The sequence below is a fragment of the Rattus rattus genome, chromosome 7 (genome assembly GCF_011064425.1).
Source record: "Rattus rattus isolate New Zealand chromosome 7, Rrattus_CSIRO_v1, whole genome shotgun sequence".
In the NCBI taxonomy this organism is placed as follows: domain Eukaryota; kingdom Metazoa; phylum Chordata; class Mammalia; order Rodentia; family Muridae; genus Rattus; species Rattus rattus.
In genome coordinates this window covers 118,411,089-118,433,773 of record NC_046160.1, presented here as the reverse complement: position 1 = coordinate 118,433,773, position 22,685 = coordinate 118,411,089, and the positions used below count along the sequence as shown (strand labels likewise).

The 22,685-nt window shown below is 42.3% G+C and overlaps 1 protein-coding gene across 1 annotated transcript in view; it reads left to right on the top strand.

The window, feature by feature from the left end:
• The window catches only part of Rapgef5 (Rap guanine nucleotide exchange factor 5), a 230,402-nt gene that overhangs the window by 168,540 nt on the left and 39,177 nt on the right, over positions 1–22,685 (top strand). The window contains exons 12-17 of the mRNA XM_032908351.1: positions 9,619–9,697; positions 14,574–14,718; positions 15,655–15,752; positions 18,849–18,879; positions 19,921–19,999; positions 22,236–22,385. Of these exons, the coding sequence (XP_032764242.1) occupies positions 9,619–9,697; positions 14,574–14,718; positions 15,655–15,752; positions 18,849–18,879; positions 19,921–19,999; positions 22,236–22,385 (582 nt within the window). The remainder of the gene's footprint in view (positions 1–9,618; positions 9,698–14,573; positions 14,719–15,654; positions 15,753–18,848; positions 18,880–19,920; positions 20,000–22,235; positions 22,386–22,685) is intronic.

The window sequence follows — 22,685 nt, the reverse complement described above, 5'->3', positions numbered from 1 at the left end:
CCCCTGACAGTTTCCAATCTGATCTATGCTGTTAAGTGAAATGTTGTAGCATTGATCATGAAGATATTTTTTTCCTCCTGGCTCATTTGAGAGAGCAACTACTGTCTCTAATCAATGAGACCTACAAACTGGATCATGAGTCTTTGGGGACGGGCAGAGTTGTTCAAACCGCAGCAGCAGATTATGAGAAGAGCCTTTCTTACCTCCAGTCTGCCAGAGTACATCCCTCTGCTTAACAAGGAGCATCCCTCCAAGGACTGCAGCCCTGCCCCATCCACACAACCTGGGGTCCAGTGGCCCTTGACTGTTCTGCTGATACACCTCTTCCCAGTATTTAACACCCAGAAACTGCATTTCCACCCTCTCTTTTCTTGGTTTCTGGTACAACTCTTTCCCAATCCTGTTTCTCTCTTCTCTATTTGCTGCTGTTGCTGCTGCTTCTTCTTCTTCTTCTTCTTCTTCTTCTTCTTCTTCTTCTTCTTCTTCTTCTTCTTCTTCTTCTTCTTCTTCTTCTTCTTCTTCTTCTTCTTCTTCTGCTGCTGCTGCTGCTGCTGCTGCTGCTGCTGCTGCTGCTTCTTCTCCTCCTCCTCCTCCTCCTTCTCCTCCTTCTCCTTCTCCTTCTTCCTCCTCCTCCTCCTCCTCTTCTTCTCCGTCTCCTTCTTCCTCCTCCTCCTCTTCTTCTCCTTCTTCCTCCTCCTCCTCCTCTTCTTCTTCTCCTTCCTCCTCCTCCTCTTCTTCTCCTTCTTCCTCCTCCTCCTCCTCTTCTTCTTCTCCTTCTTCTTCCTCCTCCTCCTCTTCTTCTTCTCCTTCTTCTCTTTCTCCTCCTCCTCCTCCTCCTTCTTGTTTTTTTTTTTTAAATCATTGTCTATACATGAAAACCCACCCTGCTCAGCCGTAGACTGCAAGTTGTCTATCCCATGAAATGTGTGAGTTTACTGTAACTCGCACTCTGGTCTTTTATACTTTCGCCTGATTGTTTTAGTTAGATCTCCCTAGGAAACCCAGACTCCACAGTGTGTAGAGGGAAACTCAGCCCTCTCCCCTTATTCCTTCCTCTCCACTGTGACAGTCCTGATGTCTCTGGCTTGAGCTGTCAGACACTTCCTTGTTACTCCTTGCCTCGAAAGCCTCTGCTTATTTCTTTGCCTGTGAAAGAAGCCCTGGACCCGCCCTGGCCAACTCTCAGAGGGCCACCAGGAATCAGCTCCGACCTACTTTTCTAGGTTTGCTTTCAATTAGAATATACCGTCTTTCTGTTACTACTCACTACTGTGTTGTAGCTGAAGGCTTACAAACCCACAAGTCCACAGAGTAAGATATGTAGCCTAGGCTGGCCTCAGAAATCATATCTGTCCTCCTGTTTCCAAGTCTGGGATTATAGGATGCACTGACACAACAGGCCTGATAATGAATTCCTGACATGTTCTGAGTCTCCCAGACAGATCAGGAGGCACGCATACACACAAGCCGCAGATTCTAGTTGCGCTCAGATACTGGAAACAGCTAATTTGCCTGGAACAGCAGCTACACAGAGGACTCCTAGCCCACTTATCACCAGGTGCCCTGTGTATATCCTTCCACTCTGTGCCAGTCTGAAGAGGGATGGGCATTGGGGGGAGGGCTCTATATGCTTTGCTCCACAGTGCTCCCAGAAACACTCCTAAAGCAGCGTGTGGATTTGACAGTACCTGAGAACAAAAGAGCAGTTATATGCATCCCAGAGGAAGAAAGATGGGATTCCTTAACAGTTTTAGAACTTAAAAATATACTTGGTGATTTGAAAACCATACGCAGGTCCCTGTCTGTAGTAAGTCTTTGTCTTTTAAAGGGTGACTTCTCAGGTTTGCTATATAAACATCATTAAATAAATGTCTGTCTCTCTCTCTCTCTCTCTCTCTCTCTCTCTCTCTCTCTCTCTCTCTCTGTGTGTGTGTGTGTGTGTGTGTGTGTGTGTGTGTGTGTTGACAAATACCTAAAGTCAAAATTTGGGCAAAATTGTAAAAATAGGCAGAAATTGAATTAAATTTTAAAGCTATTGAACAGCCATTTTAAAAAGCTTCAGGAAGATTTTCAGAAATGTAATAAAAACTTAAAAAGGGCCCTGGCTGAAATGGCATTGACCTATGATTCAGATTCTGAGTGTGTGTGTGTGTGTGTGTGGTTTTTGTTTTTGTTTTTTTTAGCTTATATTTAATCAAATTACAACATGTATTTTGGCAGTGCCTAGGAAATATAAGGGTAAGCTGTAATGTTCCAGGCCCAGAAACAGGGTCTTTCAATCTCAAAGCTTTTCTCGGCTCCCCAAAGTCAAAGCTAAAGTAAGATTATTTTGTGGTGCTTTAAATCTGACTTTTCCTGAAGTAGAAAAGCAGGTGAAACAGAAGCGCTAAGCACACTCGAGGGGATGTGAGTCGGGGCGGAACGCTGGGTATCCCCATCACCACGCTCACGCCACGCTGAATGTCGCCGTTGGCAGGTTGCTGTCAGAGGTCTCGCTGTGCAGATGAGTGCTCTCATTACTGCCTTGCATTCTGCCTTCCTAAGCATTGAAAACCGCTGGGCTGGATTCTGTAATGGCTCCTAAGTAACCCTATACTCCTGATGCTAGTATTTTGGGTGGGTTGGGCTTTGATTTCTTCTTTTATATTTTTCACACACCAAAAGAAGGCTTACCCCTTGGGTAATATTTAGATCCACTTCATTAATTTGGTTATATTTGCATAAGAACTCTATTACAAGGTTCTTACCAAACCTCTTACTGTTCAACTGATTCATCTTGGAGATACTCAAAAGATATATCTGTTGCAGAAGTAAGCTGGCTGCAGTTAACATGAAAACAAGAAACTATTCTCATTGATACATAAGGCAAATATATATTTCTGTAAAATTAAATCGAACTAAATGCTTGACTTAATATTCCTTATATTCATTTTTTAATTGAACGTTTTTGTACAATATATTTTCATCATTTTTCCCAGTTTCTCCCTGACCTAAACCACCTTCCTCTCTACCCAACTCTATGTTCTCTTTCTCTCTCAAAAAAAAAAAAAGAAAGAACTTGTCTTGGGCGTAGGGCCTGCTCTGAAACTTGGGTTCTCAATGAGACTCCACTGGTGAAAATTAATTTTTCCTTTGCCACTGGGTATTGATTACAGATAGATTCTTGTTTAGGGATGGGGTCCCATGTCCACTCGCCTTCTCAATGCTGGCACCCTGTTTGGCTTTAACCTGTGCAGGTCTTGTGCGTGCTCTGCATTTGTGTGTACATCGGTCCTGTTGTGTCTGAAAGACAGTTTCCTTGGAGTCATCCATCACCCCTGGCTCTGACATTCTGTCTACACCCTCTTCCGTATGGCTCACTGAGCATGGAGGGATTCTATAGAAACATCCCATTTAGGACCGAGTGTTCCAAAGTCTCTTATTCTGTGCGTATTGTCCAGTTGTGAATCTCCATGTTAATTTCTACCTACTACAGGAAGGAATGTCTCTGATGAGGCTTGAATGAGGCACTGGTCTATGGGTGTAGCATTGCATCATTAGTATTAGCATTATGTTGTTAGCATTAGCATTATGTCATTAGCATTATGTCATTAGCATTATGTCATTAAGAGTCATTCTATTGCTATGTTCCTTTAGCAGAATAATAGCCATAGTTTTTCACTTAGGTCCATGTCTGACCCCATCTTGGGTTCTTGCAACTTTATCAGTGTCAGGCATGGGATTCTTTTGCTTGCTTATTTTATTTTTGGAGGTAGGGGTTAGTTTTTGTTGGTGATGTTTAGGTTTTTATGGTTTTCATGTTTTGGTTTTTTGGGAGATTTTTGGGTTTGTTTGTTTGTTTGTTTATATGTTTCTTTTGAGACAGAAGCTTACAGTCTAAGCTTGAGCTTTCCTGGAACCCCCTATGTAAATCAGTCTGGCTATAAAAATCTGCCTGCTTCTGCCTCCTGAACGCCCAGCTAGGCCTTAATATTTTAATTAGTAGTAGGTGATAGGAAAGGCCTTGGGTCATCATAATAAGCATAATTAGAGATCCGGATTCCAGAACCCTCTCTGTCAAGGCTGTAGATCTGAACTGAAAGTTTATCAAGTTAAACCGTATTTCTTTTTGCTTCCAGTGCTAATAAAAATTATTTGAGTGTAACTTTTAGGCTATGAGATGAAAGTTGAGAAAGTAGCTGAGTGTGGTGTGGATGTCTGTAGATCCTAGTACTTGGGAGGTGTGGGGCTCAAGGTTTATTCCTGTACCTGTAACTGGAGTTTGAAGCCATCCTGGGCCAGGTGAGACCCTGTCTCAAAATACAAACAACAGAATTCAAAAAGCTACCTTAAAATATTCCTTTGGGGGAACTGGGAGTATAGGGCACATGGTTAGTCTGCATGAGGCCCTAATGAAAACATATTTTGTGCTGGTAGAGGGCAAAGGATCTTCCCAAGAGTTTAATGATGAGCCAAGAATTTGGGATTAGGTTTAATGATTCAAATTCTAAAACACCGTTTTCTTTGTATATTAATACCCAGGAATTCAGAGAGTCGGAGATCAAAATGAATGCATGTCTTTATCTGAATATGAAGGTATAAAGCAACTGTGAATTAGTTTCTTTGTATCTTAATACCTAGGAGTTCACAGAGTTAGAGATCAAAATGAATGCATGTCTTTATCAGAGTGTGAAAAGGTATAAAGCAACTGTGAATTTGTTTAAATGAAAGATGCATTTATGAATAAAAAGTGCTTCTCTACCTAAGGTCTTAAATTACTATTAATTAAGCACTATGTAATATAATAGATAATTACCGTGCTTTAATATGGATGCTTGTGGATCTGCTAGTCCTTCTAAGTAGCTATTGTTGGCTAATAGTCTTTGGGGAATCATTCTTACAGCCATTCTGGCTCTAAAAAAAAAATCTCTAAATACCAGTGGGACAGACGTTTTTGAAGCATGGCTGATATAAAATAAAATGCACTTTTTTATTTGAAGTGTGTCATTTTGATTATAGTTTTTATTTATATCACAATAGCATTCAGAATCTTTGCAGCAAAAGAATAAAGCTTGCTATGTGGAGGGAAATTTTTCAGAGCAATCCAGTAGCTTAAAAAAGAAAGACTGGAGTCGGGCATGTTGGGAATCTGATCCATTTGGGGGAATTTCAACTATTCGGTTCATTAGAGTTTTAACTGGAGATGTTTTTTATATAGCCTCATTGTTTTTATTTTAATTAATATTCCTATGACAGATAATTAGGTAAAAGCTGTTGATTATTAAACATGGTTGTGGCTTAGGGGGAAATAAACATTTCTGGGTCAAAGCCTTTCAGAAAATATTGTGATATGTGAGCTGATGAACTGAACACCAAGTGGGTTGCCCCCATCGAACCAGACCCTTATAACCACTCTGTTGGTTCTTTATCTAAGGCTGTTCGGCATGGAATGGCTGCCTATGTCAAAGTTAATGGCATTCTTTTTTTATCTCAGCTACTAATGGAAAGAATCTTGATTAGAGAATAATTTCTACCTCATTCAGTCTAGCCGAGCGTAAGAGTATCTCAAACTGTCTGTCACCTAAAGCGTTTCAAATGTCAAACGTTTGGAGCTCCTGATGCAGTTGCCTGGTGCTTTCTGAGTCTTGGTGGCTCTCTACCCGAAAGTCACTGAAGACTTTAGAACGGGCTACTCCATTGTCCTTGTTGTTGAGATATCTTGCATCATGTGCCAAAACAGAACATCTTAACTGCTAATCCGAACAGAGAAGTTAAATGTTTTCACAAGGGGCCGAACTGATGGCCCAGTGGTTAGGGGCACTAACTACTCTTGGGGAAGACCTGGGTTTGGTTCCCAGCACACATGAGGCACCTCACCACCTCCATAGCTCTACTTCCAGAAGATCCACCAGTGTCTGTCTCCTACAGGCACCAGGCACACATGATGCACATACATACACATAAAATAAATATTTTTAGAGAGTTTTATCAATCACATTTAGCATAACTTTGCTATGTATAGGGAGAGTATACCAAAATAATAGCTTTCAAGTACATTTCCAAAATTACCATCGTTTTTTCAGACATCGTGTATATAGTTGATTTTAGATTCAAATATTTTAAAAGCTATAAAAGAAATCACTATTTATCCCCAAATCTCTCATAATTACTAATCTTTAAAAACTTAGGCTGTTAGTTAACTGGTTTGGGGCTTCACTTGACTTTTTCATTATCTTTTTTTTTTTTTTTTTTTTTTAAGATTTATTCATTACCTATAAGTACACTGTGGCTGTCTTCAGACACACCAGAAGAGGGCATCCGATCTCATTACAGAGGTTGTGAACCACCATGTGGTGCTGGGATTTGAACTCAGGACCTCTGGAAGAGCAGTCAGTGCTCTTAACCACTGAGTCATCTCTCCAGCCCTGTCTTTTATAAAGAGAGACTGTGGGACTCGTAGCTGTTCTGTAAATGCAGGCTGTGTATTGTCTGATCCAACACATACCACGTCTTTTTATTCTAGGCTTAACTTTTACCCAGCAAAGCCTGTGCATACCTGTTTGGAGACTTTTTGGGTTTTTTTTTAGAGTAGCAGTAAATCAGAGCAGTGGTTTGCTGATATATTGCAGTGTGACAGAACATTGGAAGTCTAGGCTCACAATGAGTTTTAGGTGCCATTTGTCAGATTAATTGTTTTGATAAACGACACTATTAACCTAGAAATGTCTTTCAGTGTTGGGTTTTGAACTTAGGGTGTTATGTAAACTATAAATAGTTAAGAATTCTTCAGTTGTCTTTCATTAATTAGCATCTTAGTTCGCTTTAATGGATTCTTGCAATTTTAAGGCAAACTCAGGCTGAGACTATGGGTCTGTGAGTAAGAATCCCAGGTATCCATGTAAAAGCCAAGCTTGGCTTTGCATGGCCAGTAACCCCAACACTGGGGGGCGGTGCCAATACTGAGGAGGCGGTGCCAATACTGAGGGTGGTAGTGTCTCAGTCACTGTTCCACTCCTATAAAGAGACACCATGACCATGGCAACTCCTGTGAAAGAAAGCATTCAATTGGGACTTGTTTACAGTTTCAGAGATTTAGTCCATTATCATCAAGACAGAAGCACATCAACATGCAGTAGACATGGCCCTGGAAAAGAAGCTGGGAGTTCTACATCCAGATCTGCAGGCAGTAGGAAGAGAACTAGCCAGTAGGTTGGCTTGAGCTTTCAAACTTTAAAGCCCACCCCACCCCCAGGGACGTATTTCCTCCATCAAGGCCACACCTCCTAATCCTTCTCAAGTAGTTCCACTCCTGATGCTAAGCATTCAGATATAAGAGCCTATGGGGGCCATTCTTGTGGCTGCCACCGTCAGGGACAGGAGAATCATGGTGCTGCTGGCTGCCACTCTAGCTCCAGGTTCAGCAAGAGACCCTAACCCAAGGGAATAAAGTGGAGATTGATACAGTAGGATACCTAATGTTTGCTTCTGGCCTCCGCAGGTGTGTGTGCTTACACAAAGGCGCGCGCGCACACACACACACACACACACACATTTAAACATTACTGTCTGCAACCATTGCTTAATGTAGAATTAGTTATCCTACCATTCTTTTTTTTTTTTTTTTTTGGTTCTTTTTTTTTTTTTTGATCTGGGGCCCGACCCCAGGGCCTTGCTCTTCCTATGTAAGCGCTCTACCACTCTGCTAAATCCCCAGCCCCTATCCTACCATTCTATAACCAAGTCAAACCTAGAAACAGCCCTGTGGCGGATATAGGACTATAGATATTATCTTATTTGAACGGGATTTGTTTTTGTAGATACAACCTGGTTTGCACTGACCATTCTTTTAGAGCAAATGTAACTGGTCGCCTCCAACTAAATTCTGGAATTTTTCTTTTGCTCAGTGTTTACAGAGCTGGGAGCTACGTGGTGGACACATTCATTCTACCTAGACATTTATTAAAGTATAGATCTCGGACAGCATAACCTACTATTTGTCTTAACTCAGACTACTCTAACAGAATACTACGTGTTGAACGGTTTGCAAACAAGATGTAAAGCAACATCTTTCTCCTGGTTATGAAGGATGAGCAGTTGAGGATCGAGTCAGTGGCAGAGTCAGGGTATGATGAGGGCGTGATCTTGGTTCAAAGTTTGCCTCACTGGGGTTTACACAGCAGACACAGGAAGCAAGCGCTCAGGACTCATCGATCATACCCATAAAAGATCCAGCCTCTAAACTGAATACAGTCTAATCACATGTCTAATAATCCACCTTCTGATCCCATCATGTTAAGGGGTCTTCAGTCTGTAATAATACATAAAATAATTTCCTTCAGAGTTTATTGCTGTTTTCTTGTTTTGTTTTGTTTTTTTGTTTTGTTTTGTTTTTTGGGTTTGTTTTTTTTTGTTTTGTTTTGTTTTTTAGTGTTTTGTTTTGTTTGTTTTTGCTTTTTCAAGTCAGGGTTTCTCTGTGTAGCCCAGGCTGTCCTGGAACTCACTCTGTAGACCTTGCTGGCCTCGACCTCACAGAGATCCTCCTGGCTCTGCATCCTGGGTGCTGGGATTACACTGAAAATACACCTGAAAGTGTGCTGTTCGCAATGTAAACGATGAGGGAATTGAGTCGTGTTGTAAAATGAATATCAACTGGGCAGACATACTAGCGTGAGGCTACTTTGCATTTTGCACTTTGCATTCTGTTGTGGTGGAAATTCTGTGGTGCTGGAATTGTGTTGTGGGTCAGGGTTTGCCTGTTTGGCTGCCCCATATGGAAACTTTTCACAACAACACTCAAGACACAGGTGAAAAAATAAAAATGGAATTAGGGGTTGTGGGGTGGGGGCACAGGAATTAAGGGAGCAAAATGAGCCAAGTCCCATGATCAATGTGTGTCAAGTGTCACACTGAAACCTCTTCTTTTACATACCAACTAAAAATATGAAATTACGAATGGCGTTAGGAAGAAGCATGTTTGTTTTTTCAGGCTAGAATTGTTCCAATTTTTACTGGATTCGGTTCAGTGTCCACCCTAGAAAAAATATCTTGCATCCTTTTTCTGACTTCCTTTTTTTTTATGTGTGATGTTGATACAAACTTGAGGGCCCACGGGCACCAGGTAAACACGTTACCTGCTACTAAACCAACTTGTTATTGAGGCGTTCGAATGGTAAAGATGGCTGGCCTTGAGACCTGATGTGTGTCTTGTGCGTTTTCTTGCCCTGATCCTTGCCCTAAATGAAAGCAAAGTCTTACTTTATCAGAACACGAAACGTTTCATTCCCTATACAACTGGATCGTATACCTCAGAAAGCTTAGGAGCCTCATTTTAAATCATATTATTCATGCATTGGTTTTTCATAAACACCTCTACTCCCAAGCATGGGTGATCTCTTAGTAAGGGGAATAAGATAAGAATTGCATACTGAGAAAAACTTGATCAGAAAAAAAAAAAAAAAAAAAAAAAGGACTTCATTGTTTGAAGCATTCTGTGTGAAGAATTTTTCAAAGCTTATCTTTAATAAATAGTGCATTTTTGCATAGAATTTTTCTTCAGCCCCCATCAGTCATTGTGTTTATTTGCAATGGATGCTATTCAGGTACCTCTTTGCTTACACTGTTTATTTTCTTCCTTTGCAGAAACACTCCTTGATGACTTCCTCCTCACGTATACGGTATTCATGACAACCGATGACTTGTGCCAGGCGCTGTTAAGACAATATCCTTCATTAACTTCAGGACGCCATGCCGGCTTCCTCTCAGAAAGATGTCCCGCATCAGGAATTAACTGCCTTTCTTAATTTACTCAACCCACAGTAGAGTGTGGATATGTTAAATATTAATGTAATGGTATCCACGGTGAAGATGGAATGAGACAGGACAGACCGGGGCAGTGGGGGACGCGCCGCCGCCGCCACCGCTGCCTTTACATTCTATTCCGTGGGCAGGGTGTACCGTGTAGACCGTGTTTGCTTTATTTCTGTTTCTCATGGTTGCTTGGTGAGCTGGAGGTAAAATTGCCAAGTCAGCAGGTCAAGAGGACTGACTGTAGCAAACAATAAGTATCCTTAGAGGAGAGCCAGTCACTTAGAGTCAGACCTCTTGTGCAGATGGACCTCCCATGTGCATGTGCTTGGGGGGTGTGTGTGTGTGTGTGTGTGTGTGTGTGTGTGTGTGTGTGTGTGTGTGAGAGAGAGAGAGAGAGAGAGAGAATATTCAATAGTACATATATGTTTGAGTGTTTGAGTGTGCTTGTGTGTGTGAGAGAGAGTGTATGTGTGTGTGTGTGTGTGTGTGTGAGAAAGCCAGTGTGTTTCTGAGTGTGTGTGTGTGTGTGTGTGAAAGAGTATGTGTATGTGAGCAAGTATGTGTGTGAGTGTGTGTACGTGAGTATATGGGTGTGTGTGAGTGAATGTGTGTGACTCAGTGTGTGTGAGCGTATGTGTAAGTATGTTTGAATGTATGTGTGGGTTTGTTTGAGTGTATTTAAGTGTATGTGTATGTTTGAGTGTGTGTGTGAGTGACTGTGTGAAAGAGTACATGAGTGTGTGAGCAAGTGTGTGTGTATGAGTATATGTGTGAGTATGTTTGAGTGTGTTTGAATGTGTTTGAGTGTATGCGTGAGTATGTGTGTGTTTGAGTGTATGAGTATGAGTGCATGTATGTATGTGTATGAGAGTTTGTGTGTGTGTGTGTGTGTGTGTGTGTGTGTGTGTTGTATGTGTGCATGTTCTTCCCCATGGAAAGTCTACCCCATCTCTTTGGATGCAGTTATCATCTCAGTTGCTACTCACTGCATCCTCAAGTGTCAGATAGAAAGTTAACCGCCTGCTAAGAAAGCCTTAAAGTTTTACTCAGTAGCCAGAGAGATGCTGCATAAAGGCCATGAGCCCACATAAACTGACTAGACGTCTCCATCAGGGCTTCTTGCCTCACTCTGCTTAGAGAAGATGCTTCAGAGGCAATTCAGTATTTAATAAATTAATTTAGTTAATTAATTTTATTGCTGGTAATAATAAAATTAATTATAGCCTTCAAGCACTTAATAAAAACTTTACTGCTTTTATTAAACGAAACTAGAGGTTCGATTTCAATTCATACAAAATGTTTAGGAAAATGGGTTATATGCCAAAGATTTTTATTAAAACTTAATAACAGCCATTTAAAATTCATTACCTGTTAAATAATTGTCTCCCAACTATAACTGCAATTTCCTGTCTAAAAGAATACCTTAAAACTCCATAGTGTTTAAAATGGCATGCCTATTAAAAGACCATGTAACTAATCTAGACTTGGTGGCATGTAACTGTAATCCCAGCACTTGGAAGGCTGAGTCAGGAAGATCACAGAGGTCAAGATCAGCTTGGGCTTAGATACCTGTCTCAGGGAAGGCAGGGCTAAGAGATGGCTCCGTAAAGCTTGCAGATCTACAGTTAGTCTCCAAAACCAAGGTAAAGCTAAGTGTGGTGGTAAGGGCTTGTCATCCTGGTGCTAGGGAGGTGGAGACAGACAAAGATGTTGGATTGCTAGCCAGAGAGTGGAGCCTCCTTGGTAAATCCAGGCCTGTGAGAGACCCTGTTTCAAACTGGTAGATGTTGCCTAAGGGATGTCTTTCATGGTTGACCTCTGACCTCCACCTCCAGGTGCACACATGTGCACCTGTGCACACACATAAACATATGCCCACACACAGAAACAAAAGTGTTTATATATTGATATGTGTGTGTATGAGCTATAAATGGCATGTATATACCTATTAACCATTGTCTTGCTTTACTGCATCCTCTGACTAAGCAAAACTATAGGTATTTCGACAGTGTCTAAATTCCAACTCATGCAACTAATCTTGAAACGCTGGTTTTGAATTTGGAAAATTTCAATGATTTGCAGATTTTTCTCATGGTTTCCAAGTAGTTGCTGTTTTTTTTTTAAAAAAAAAAAAAAACAGCAATAATTATGATTCTTAATTTCTCCTTCAGGTGCATTTTGGGAAAAAAAAATCTGTGAGCTATTTTTATCTACATTTTAATGTTTACGTACTCTAAAGCAATTACCACCCATTAACTGTAGGAATTATGTCCTATAGCAAATTAGATGCCTTCAAACTACTGTCCTCAGCTCTTACCCTAGTATCTTTTTTACAGCGTAGTAATTTCATGCCCCTGCAGATATTTCTAAAGAATGACTCAGGGTCTCCTTGAATATCAGTGTTTTCCGTCCTTGAACAATTGGAAATTCTCATTATTTTTGCAGCCTTTTGATTATTAAAATCCCTGAAATGGAAAACATTTTAAACTGCAAGTTTTTCTGCATAACTGTTTTTGTTTCCTGCCATCTGTGAGATCAAACAAGCCCCAATCAAGGCTATGTCATCTGTGTCAAACGCCAACGATGTTGGTCCTGTCTTCAAGAAGATTCTTGTTATATTGCACTCCTGTGGGCCCAGGTCCTTTTTGCTTGTTTTTCCCATGATTTTTTTTTAAAACTCTGTTTGTAGATTGGAACCGTTTTTACGGAGCTTGGGTATTTTATGTGGATATTTTCATTGTAATAGGATTGGATGGCTTTCGGCTTTTATCGTAGTAAAGCGCATTATTTAAGCCTGGGCCAGCTAATATTCAGTGCATTATGGAGAACCTGCGCCTTGCCCAGTGCCCTTCCCCCACTAACGCATTTATAAATCAGTATGATTACGCCAGAGCAAAAACATAAAGGAACTTATCCCCTACTGAAGCAGAACACAAATGTAAATCTAATCAGTGTTCTAAAAAAGATACATAGATCGTAGGCAACATGAGGTTAAGAGAATAAATATATAACTATAGGTTTAGAAGAATAGTTGAACAATCACGGTCTTGGAGTTGCTTTATTCTGCCAATGTAGGTGGGACTTAAATACAACATTCGAATGAAGAGAAGCCCAGATCTTCACTAGGAAAGAGAGAAAGCTGTTGGTGCTTCTCAACTGACTGATTCTTCCATCCTGGGCTTTTTTTTTTGTTTTGTTTTTTAAATACACACGTGCAAACAGAATAAATGTAGGATCAACCTTTATTTGCCTTTCAAGAGAAAAACTAAAAGACATAGACACTTTGGTGGGCATTGTTTGTTTGCTTGTTGCTTGTTTGTTCGGCTGATTTTATTTCACTGGTAGACTTTAAAGGTGGCCACAGCATAACCTTGCAGGTTAGGGCGAAAGTGAGCCGTGCTTTTTGTATTTACGGAGTCTGGAGCACAACTCATTTCTGTCTGGCTGCTGTTTGGCACTAACACGTATTCGGCCTCGATGAACCATCCCCTAATGCTTTCTAAGTCTAGTTAGCTTTTCAACACCATCAGGACGGCCGGGGGGAGGGGGGGCTGGGAATGGCGGTGCATACGTGTAATCCCAGCACTTGGGAGGTGGAGGCTAGAGGATGAAAGGTTGAGGCTAGCCTGTGTCACATGAGACTTGGTCGGAGGTGGGGGTTTAGGTGGGGGAGAGAGATGATCATTTTGAGAGGAAAAAAAAGATATAGATGACTGTAGACAGTGCTGAGCTCTTGTCTCATTCCTAGGCTTTAAGCTTGTTACTTTGAAGTTATTTTAGTAATGCAGTTAACACATTGTTATTATATATAAATTAGAAAATGTTAATTAGTATACAGATATTCTAAAACCCCACTAAGTTGAAAAGCCACTGTTAACCATCTGCATGTCTTTCTAGGTAATTAAAATATTCATGTAAGCATTATTAAAATATTCATATAAGCATTATTATTAAAATATTCATGTAAGCATTATTAACCCAAAGTGGATAATGCTGCAGGGTTTTTGTTTTTGTGCTCAACAATATACTGTGAATGCTCAATATATGTGCTTCATACTAGGCCCCATTTTCATGACTGCAGAGCAATTTATTTAATGAATATCTAATCATTTATTTAACTGACTTCTTGCTGGAACACTTAGGCCTTCCCCCGTTAAGTTTTTAATTTACATTAATGAAGGTGGAAATCAGCAACCCTTTTTTTACCTATGTCTTTGCACATTTATCTGGTCCTTCCTTTCTTGAATAAATCCTTAGGAGTGGGCATTTGGATCAGATCATAAGCTCTGCCCCAGACAGCTGTGTTCCTCTGGAGCCGCTTTAGAAGTGACTGGTTTTTATAAAACATGAATTTCTGAAGATCAGAGACTGCCCGGCCTCCCTCTGATGTTGCTCACCGAAACAGTATTCACCTGTGTAGTAAGACAGGCTCTTCTCCGGAAGCCACTCTTGAAATCAGTGGGCCACCTCATGTCGCTTTGAACTGACATAAAATCTCACGCTGCTGAGGGACTTTGTCAGCAGCTGCCAGTGTGACAGACCAGCCCTCAGCTGCGGGGCGATAGCACAGCCTCCCACTGGGGATGCTTCATTTCTGTGTTTGCTTTTATTATTTTCCACAGTCCACCTTCTGTTCTCTCTACTCTGGTTCTGTTCTTTTACCTTTTTAAACAGTTCTAAATTCTCTGGGAAATAATGCTTTGGCCTATTTTGTAAAGACTTGATGGCATGGGCCTTTTGATACTTTGTATTCCAACAACACGGTGTTCTTTCTTAACCACGTGCACCTATTCTGCTAAGAAGTATCAAGGGGAAGAAGAAAACTCAGATGTCCCTTGTCGGAAGCGCAAGGTCTTACATCTGGTTTCCCAGTGGATTTCTCTGTACAAGGACTGGCTGCATGAAGATGAGCACTCAAAGATGTTTCTAAAGGTGTGCCAATGCTTTCACATATTTTGGCGTGATTGGTTTTATTTTCAGCTCTGTGCTTCAAAAAAAAAATCACATTTTTAGTCATTCAGTTTTTATGTCAAATTCAGTGAAAGTATAAATTCATCTTGACTTCTAAGACCTGGCATTCTGTATATAAGTAGGAACTCAATTTTAAAAAATTTAAATATATTATGAAAGACTATGCATGGAAATTTTATATGCTCCAATTTGCGATGGGTTGTTTAAATCGTGGGACTTTTGTGAGTTAAGTAAATTACACCTAAATATACTTTACAATCCGATGCTGTTTAATGTTAAATTTATGATAATGTTAAAATAGTAACATCTACACAGGCAAATAAAACTTAGATAAGCATTTAAGAATCATTTTAATGAGATGTATTTTGTGTCATTCTGTGAATTTTAAATATATGCTATGCTTGTGAATTATATTTGAGAATAGGCATTTGACAATATGCTTTGAGAACAGTAACAGTCGCTAATTGATAGTTTGCCATACGTCTCTATCACAGACAGTTCTCTGAAATAGAGCTTGATATTGGTGCCTTTTAGGCATCCAGTTAAAGACTTATCTATCCCTCTGCCTTAACTCAGGATATCTTTTAAGCCCACTGGTTATTTTAATATGATTTCCTCCCAACCAGTCCTGCAGGGATTCTGTTTTGAGATCTAAACTACTTGTGGAACTCTCTAATAAGCAACTAAGATCTGTTTTCAGCATACCCTATAGACAGTCTTTAAAAGCGGCCAGGTTGTTGAGTGGCTGGAGTCCACTTTCTGGAATGAGATAGCCATGACCCGAGCCATGTGTTTGACCACTGAGCTGTATGGCCAACCCTGTCTCCATTGAAATCCTTACGGAGTCGACACTGAATCGTTACATTTGCGGTTTTGTTGCCTCCATCCTCTCTACAGACCATATACAGGAACGTGCTGGATGACGTCTATGAATATCCGATCCTTGAGAAAGAGCTGAAGGAGTTTCAGAAGATACTGGGCATGCACCGCCGTCAGTGAGTATTTAACTGCGCCCAGAGCGGTTTGTGAATGTGGAAGAAAATGTAAGAATGTTGGGCCGTTGTGTATAGAAAGTCGATCTTTAATGTCTTGGCCCTGGATTTATCCTGGTTACTTGGCATTGCTAGCAGTAAATCGTGTGTTTTTATTTTCTTTCTTTCTTTTTTAAATAGATTAAAATAAGAGAACAGTAATCAGACTCGGGACCTTTCCTTTTCTATTTTATGTTTTCTTTGATAAAAGCAGACCGAGAGCATAAAAACAGTAAATTATTCCTTAATTTTCAGTCATATATTTAGCTTATTGTTTGGGGGCTCTGGGCAATCTCTATGGAACAGGGAAGAAAGGACTTATAAATAGGTCCCAGTGAGTCACGGGGAATGCCAGAGGTTCAGTGTGTTGCGAGGTCTGCGAGGGTTTCATATCAGTTTAGAAAGATTGGAGAATCCAACTTCTCCAGCAGCTGTTGGTGCGCCCAAGTAAGTGTCCCATACGTAAGCACTTGTAAATCTTTCAGATTGGCAGCACCTGGCCTTTCTAGGTTTTAGCTGCATCTGTTAATGTTGCACATGAAACCACGAGGTCCTTATTCCGTCCTGAGAAGCAGTCTTTGCCAAGCCTGTCCAGTTTGCCGTGCAGTTTCTTAGTTTTAGTGGCATAAAGCAAGTGCAGCACCATCGTCACGTTAGACACTTTATGACTTGGCAACAGTGAGTGCACTTCTCAGGAAGTGCCAGCTCAGGCCTGCACAATAACTGGTTTGCGATTTAAAACCTGATTTAACCGCAGTGGAGGGTGCCCACTACCAATGAAAGATTAGTCTTCATCTCGGTCGTCAGAACTGCACATTGGGAAAGCAGGTGCGAGATGGGACAGTGTCTTAGAAATGAGTGTGATAAACTATGGTGATCACAGTCTGCATCCTATTAAGTATGAAATGCCTAATTAATATTGATGTGAAATTATAAGTTAGTAAATTAACCAAAAGGGGAAAAGGAAGATAAACCTTATGACAACTAATCTCTCCTTTGGAGGAGGTCTGTACTATAAGGCAGACCTGTTACAGTTGGGAAACCTTGATGCCCGGCTCAGTGCACTTAAGTACATTAACCATGTCGCTGAGATCTAGTTCATTCCGTTAAAATTTTACATTAGAGTGGAAATGGCAAATTGAAATGAGAAAATTGTGTTAAGATACGGTTGGGCTAGAGGTGAGGCTCAGGATTAGCAAACCCAAGCTGTGGATCATCCCCTCAATACATGCACACAGAGAAGGGGATCCCTAACATGCATAAAGAGAAGGGAGTCCCCAACACATGTACACAGAGAAGGGAATCCCCATTACATGCATACAGAGAAGAGGGTCCCCAACATACACACAGAAGGGGTCCCCAGCACACGAAGAAAGGGGGTCCCTAACACAGACAGAATGAGGACCCCAATACATGCATACAGAGAAGGGGGATCCCTACCACATGCATACAGAGAAGGGGCCCCAGCACATGCATACAGAAAAGGGGGGTCCCCAACACACACAGAGAAGGGGTCCCTAATACACACAGAGAAGGGGGTCCCCAACACACACAGAGAAGGGGGATCCCTACCACATGCATACAGAGAAGGGGTCCCCAGCACATGCATACAGAAAAGGGGGGTCCCCAATACACACATACAGGGAAGGGATCCCCAACACACACAGAGAAAGGGCGTTTGCTCATTTGGTATAAGACTAGGACATGCCTCTCCATTTTAGAATGAGACTTGGGCCCCAGTGTTATGCTCGTGGATGGCCAGTGTGTCACTTTCTGGGACTGTGATGAGTACCTGCTGTGGATGTTATCCTAATGGTGTGTGCAGCTCTCCTCAGAGTGGGGATAGCCATCAGGGGCACCCAGTGACCCAGGGTCAGTGGTTAGAGAGACAGTATCCTCAGTTCTGCGTCACAGACCATCTAGAGATGAGGCTGGATTGCTTAGCTAGCTGGGAAATGGCCTCACCACAAATCTGTAACAACACAACAGAGCCTTTCCTGTTCAATACATATTGCTTTTCAATCAGGGCAGGGGAGAGGGAGAGCGTGCGTGCCATCTATTTATGTGCACTGTGTTTCCACAGGCTGACAAATCCAGGTTTCCTCTTAATTATTAGCTTCGCATTCTGGGGGTAGAAAGCACAATACAGGTGTTCATTAGGTAGCTCCCCCCTCCCCCCTAGTTCATTTGACACTTGGAGCGTGATGTCAGATGCATTATACACAGCGCATTAATAAATTATGTGCTGTGTTTTTATTTTGTTTTGAGGTGGTCTGTAGTCCAGACTGGCCTGAGTGGATGCAGTCCAGGCAGGGCACCATCTTGCCTTGGCTCTGCCTCTGGAGTATAGGGATTACACATTATCCCAGCATTATTTTGTCTCGTTTTTACCCCTCTTTTATGACATTTATTTACTTACTCACTCATCTATTTATTTATTTGGATGTGTGAATATGCCATGGTGTTCTCGTTTGACGTTCTATTGCTGTGATAAGACACTGACAGAAACAGTTTAGAAGGAGAGGTCTCACCTGGCTTAAGATTACAGTCCATCAGGGGAATGGAAGCAGCAGGTAGAGACATGGAGGATGCTGCCGCCTGGCTTGTTCCCCGTGGCTTGTCTGTCCCCCATGACTTGTCCTCCATGGCTTGTCCCGCGTGGCTTGTCCCCCGTGGCTTGCTCCGTCTGCTTTCCCGTGTAACCCCGCACCACCCTGCCTGCCCAGGGTGGAACCCATCCACAATGAGTTCCTCTCCTCATCAAACATGAGTAATAATAACAAAAAAGGCCAACAATATAATGGAAGCAAACGCGCATTTGCAGTTCCCAGGGCCGCACCGACCAAAACCGGCACCCACGGAGTGCGCGTGGAGGTCAGACGGAGACTTTTAGGGTCCGTTCTGTCATTCCACCATGTAGATCCTGGGCCGTCAGGCTTGGCAATTAGTGATCCACCCCACTGGTTCTGCTTCACCTTCTTTAAAGAATGACGTTCTCCACAGCGCTCCTGAAAATGAGTCCTCTGTGGGAAATCTCATGTTTCACCTTTCTCTTTGTAGCACTGTTGATGAATACTCACCACAGAAGAAGGTAGGCAAATGCTTTTATAGCTATGGGGGAGGGATGGGAGGAGGGGGGGGAAGGGGGACAGGGTGGAGGAGGGAGAGGGATGGGAGAAGGGAAAGGGGAGGAGAAAGCTCACACTGCTTGCCCTATACTCACCACAGAAGAAGGTAGGGAAATACTTTTATATCTGTGGGGGAGGGGGTCGTGGCTCACACAGCTTGCCCTGTCCAACTTGCCATTTCCTTAAAATTAAAGTGAATACTGCCCGGAGTCTAACAGGGTGAACTGGGAAATCCAGGGGTGCAGTTGGCCTGTACTTAACTGTCTCGATGTGTTCTGACCTATTTGACTTCTTGACACCTTGCATATACATTTTTTTTGTGCACTTTAAAGTCTCAGAAATTCCCTGCTGTTCCCAAATTGATTAAAATTTTGAATTTTAAACTATTCATGTCCCTCCTTCTAAATCCAAGTAAGAATCTTAAGTGAAGGATTTTCCTTCCTCCGAGAGTAAGGAAGTCTTCTGAAGCGTTTTCACACTTGGAGCATGACAAGAGAGATGGTAGCCAGTGTTGTATTTCCACCTAACTTGATGAGACGCTGGTTGGCGTCTGGCAGAATGTGGGTTACCATAGTAGCCAGTGGCAGGAGTGTGAAATGACCTCACAGAGTTCTGCTGTGCAAACTGGAAAAGGAAAGCTGAGGTTGCTGTAACTGTCTCAGAGCCTGTGTTGGAGTAGAGAAAGTGTCTTCCTAAAGAATCACGGGTGTTTCTGAAGTTTTCTCTAGCAGCATGCACTGAATAGACCGAGGGACTTTATGCCTGCCTCTGGCTTTGGCCCAGCTCCGCACTGAGGCTCACAATCCCGACACCTGCGTTTGTTGATTGAAGCAACTCCATCTTTATTTCTCTTAAGATCAGATGGATAGATTTTATATGCTAAGAGGAAAAAAAAATGGCTAGTCGTGGCTAGTCACGTTCTTTTAGAACACGTTGTAAAGAGTTGTGACTTTGCAGGGGGCCAGAATCTATTTGTTCATTGTTCTTTTCCTCCCTCTTCACAGAATAAAGCCCTCTTCCACCAATTCAGTCTTAAGGAGAACTGGCTCCAGCATAGAGGAACTGTGGCCGAAACAGAGGAAAGTGAGTAGCCTTGTACAAGAGTCACCTCCTCCCTACAGAACTGCCTGCAACTGTCACTTCTGGTGGTCATTCCTCTTTGACTAGGATGCTATTATCAAATACATGATTTTTCAAACCATGTTCTTTCAAAGACTGGGAATATTCTTAGTTTGGGAAGCAAGTGTTCTTTCAAAGACCAGGAATATACTTAGTTCGGGAAGCAAGAACAGAGATATGTGCACAAAGCTCTCTTGTATTCTGCAGCAGAGGTACAAAAGATGCTGCAAACCTGGCTTTTTCTTCCTTAAACCTTCACTCTGGCCCATGGTCCAGGATTGACCTGAAGGGCCACCAAAGCCAGTGCACAGAGCCTTAGCTGAGTCAGTCCCTGAGACTTAGGAAAGACAGACAAAAAGAAGAGGGTGGATGTGGGAGAAGTTCTTGTGCGGTTCCTCAGCCTGGAGCATACCCAGAATGTATGTGACAGAGTCAGTGCCTAGGACTCATAACAGCCCACGAAGGGAAAGTCCTCGTTAGCAGCCTGCATGGGCTTGTGTACTTTGTTACCACAGAACCTGAGTGGTGGCAGAGGTTCCTTGTCTGGGCAAAGACTGAGGGAATGGCAGGAGAGACAGGGGAGTGGAATGCTCTTCAGAAGCTCCCAGTGCTAAACTTCAACGTGCGGAGGCTGCCTATCTGTTTGGCTTTTTGAACAGTTCCAATATAAAACCTCTTCGTTTATTCTGCCCCGGGGTGTTTTGTCTGGTGCCTCTGGCAGAAAGCTTTCCGTTGTCTCGTGTTAACTATCGTCTGCCCCAATGAAAGAGCAAATGCAATTACCTTACCTCCTAATTCGTTAATCGCTGGCCTTCCTTGTCCATTTCTCTTACAATTTAATTGTGGAGTTTGCTAAGCTGAGCTTCTAAGAAGCTCGGCATTGCGAGGCCCTCCGGCCTCTTCTTGTTCATCAGTTTATTAAGCAAGGATAAACTCAACCTCTATTTAGTAGTTCATAGACTGGATCTTGGTTCAGAATCTCCACCTTGAGCAACCTAAGCAAAGCAAAGCTCTAGTGCCTGGTGCAGGGAGTGAGCTCACTTGCGCCCCAGTGGCAGCAGCTGACTCCCTGGCTTGGTTGCTTTTGCATTTCTGGAAAATTTTCCCTGGGTTTAGTCTGGTGATGCTATTTAAAAAGCACATGGCATTCTCCAAAAGCTATAACCCCCTGCTTGTCTTTGAGGAAGTATAGAGCAGACTAAGTATATCATTGACCTGTTTAGTCTAGAGGCCCTAGTGCTTACACGCTAAGGGAAACTGTAGTAAGAAGTCCCTTGTCACAGGGATGCTCATTACTAGTAAAACTATCTCTACTGTGCAAATGGTGAAGAAAATGTTTTTCTGGGACCCATTCATCCCAACGGTGATAATATCCTATTGATAATTAATAGCACTGCAAACAAAAAAAATAATTTTAAAGGCTAGAAATAGGACCTCCATTTAAAAACTCGTCAGCACTTCAAAATGGATCAGGGCTGGAAGCTCATTCTTGAATGACTGAGAAAATTGCACACAAACACCAAGGCAAAAGATGTACTTTCAGGTAAACTTATAAGAATCCTAATAGCAGTCTGGAGAGATGGCTCAGTGGTTAAGAGGGCTGACTGCTCTTCCAGAGGACCCGAGTTCAAATCTCAGCAGCCACATAGTGGCCCACAACCATCTGTAATGGGATCCGATGCCCTCTTCTGGTGTGTCTGAAGACAGCGACAGTTTACTTACATATAATAAATAAATCTTTTAAAAAAAGGAAAAAAAAAAAGAATCCTAATAGCAGGTGTACAGTTCTTGATCAGGCCAGTGAGACTGTCTTGAAATAGAGTGTAAAATAAAAATCCATGTGTTAGACACATGGGAGTTCTTAACAACTCTCAAGGGAGGGGTCCAAAAGTACAGTCTGTGGAGTGTGGTCTCATGCGACTTCAAGCAGACCGTCTATCACGAGCCCGCGATGGGGTGACCAAGGGATTCCTTGCAGTATGGGAAACGGGTCAGCTGCTCCCTCGTGGTCCCTGGCCTCCTGCATTTGCAAGCACATGCTGGCAGGCTGGACCCTCACGTACTCATCCCAAGGTCACCTAGCTGCTCACACCTTACACCTAAAACAACAGCAAGGTAGACGACAGCTTGATTCGAGTCTGTCCCTCGTGGTCGCCATTCTCTGAATATGACCTGTTTGTTTGTTGTTTGACTTCTGCAGTTTTTTGCCACGTGTATGTGACGGAGCACTCCTACATCAGTGTGAAGGCCAAAGTTTCTAGTACAGCCCAGGAGATCCTGAAGGTTGTGGCCGAGAAGCTGCAGCGTGCCGAAGAGGATCTGGCTCTGGTGGCCATTATGTTCTCTGGAGGTACACTGTTTTCTGTCCCCGAATGTTAATCTTTCGCTCCATCTCCTCCAGAAGGAAGCTGACATCTTGTAGAATAGGCATGCTGCCCCTCCTTTCTCTGCTGCAGCTGGATGACCACAGTAACAATAGGAGGTGCCTACCAGAAGTGTTTCCATGACAACAGTGGGGGGTACTGCTGGATACTGAATTTCCTCCCTCAGAATTGAGTAGGAAGACGTGCCGGTGTTTTGAAATGTATTATAGAGCTTTCTGCACTTTTTTATGTTAGATAAGCCTTCCACTTTTCGTATTTAAATTAAC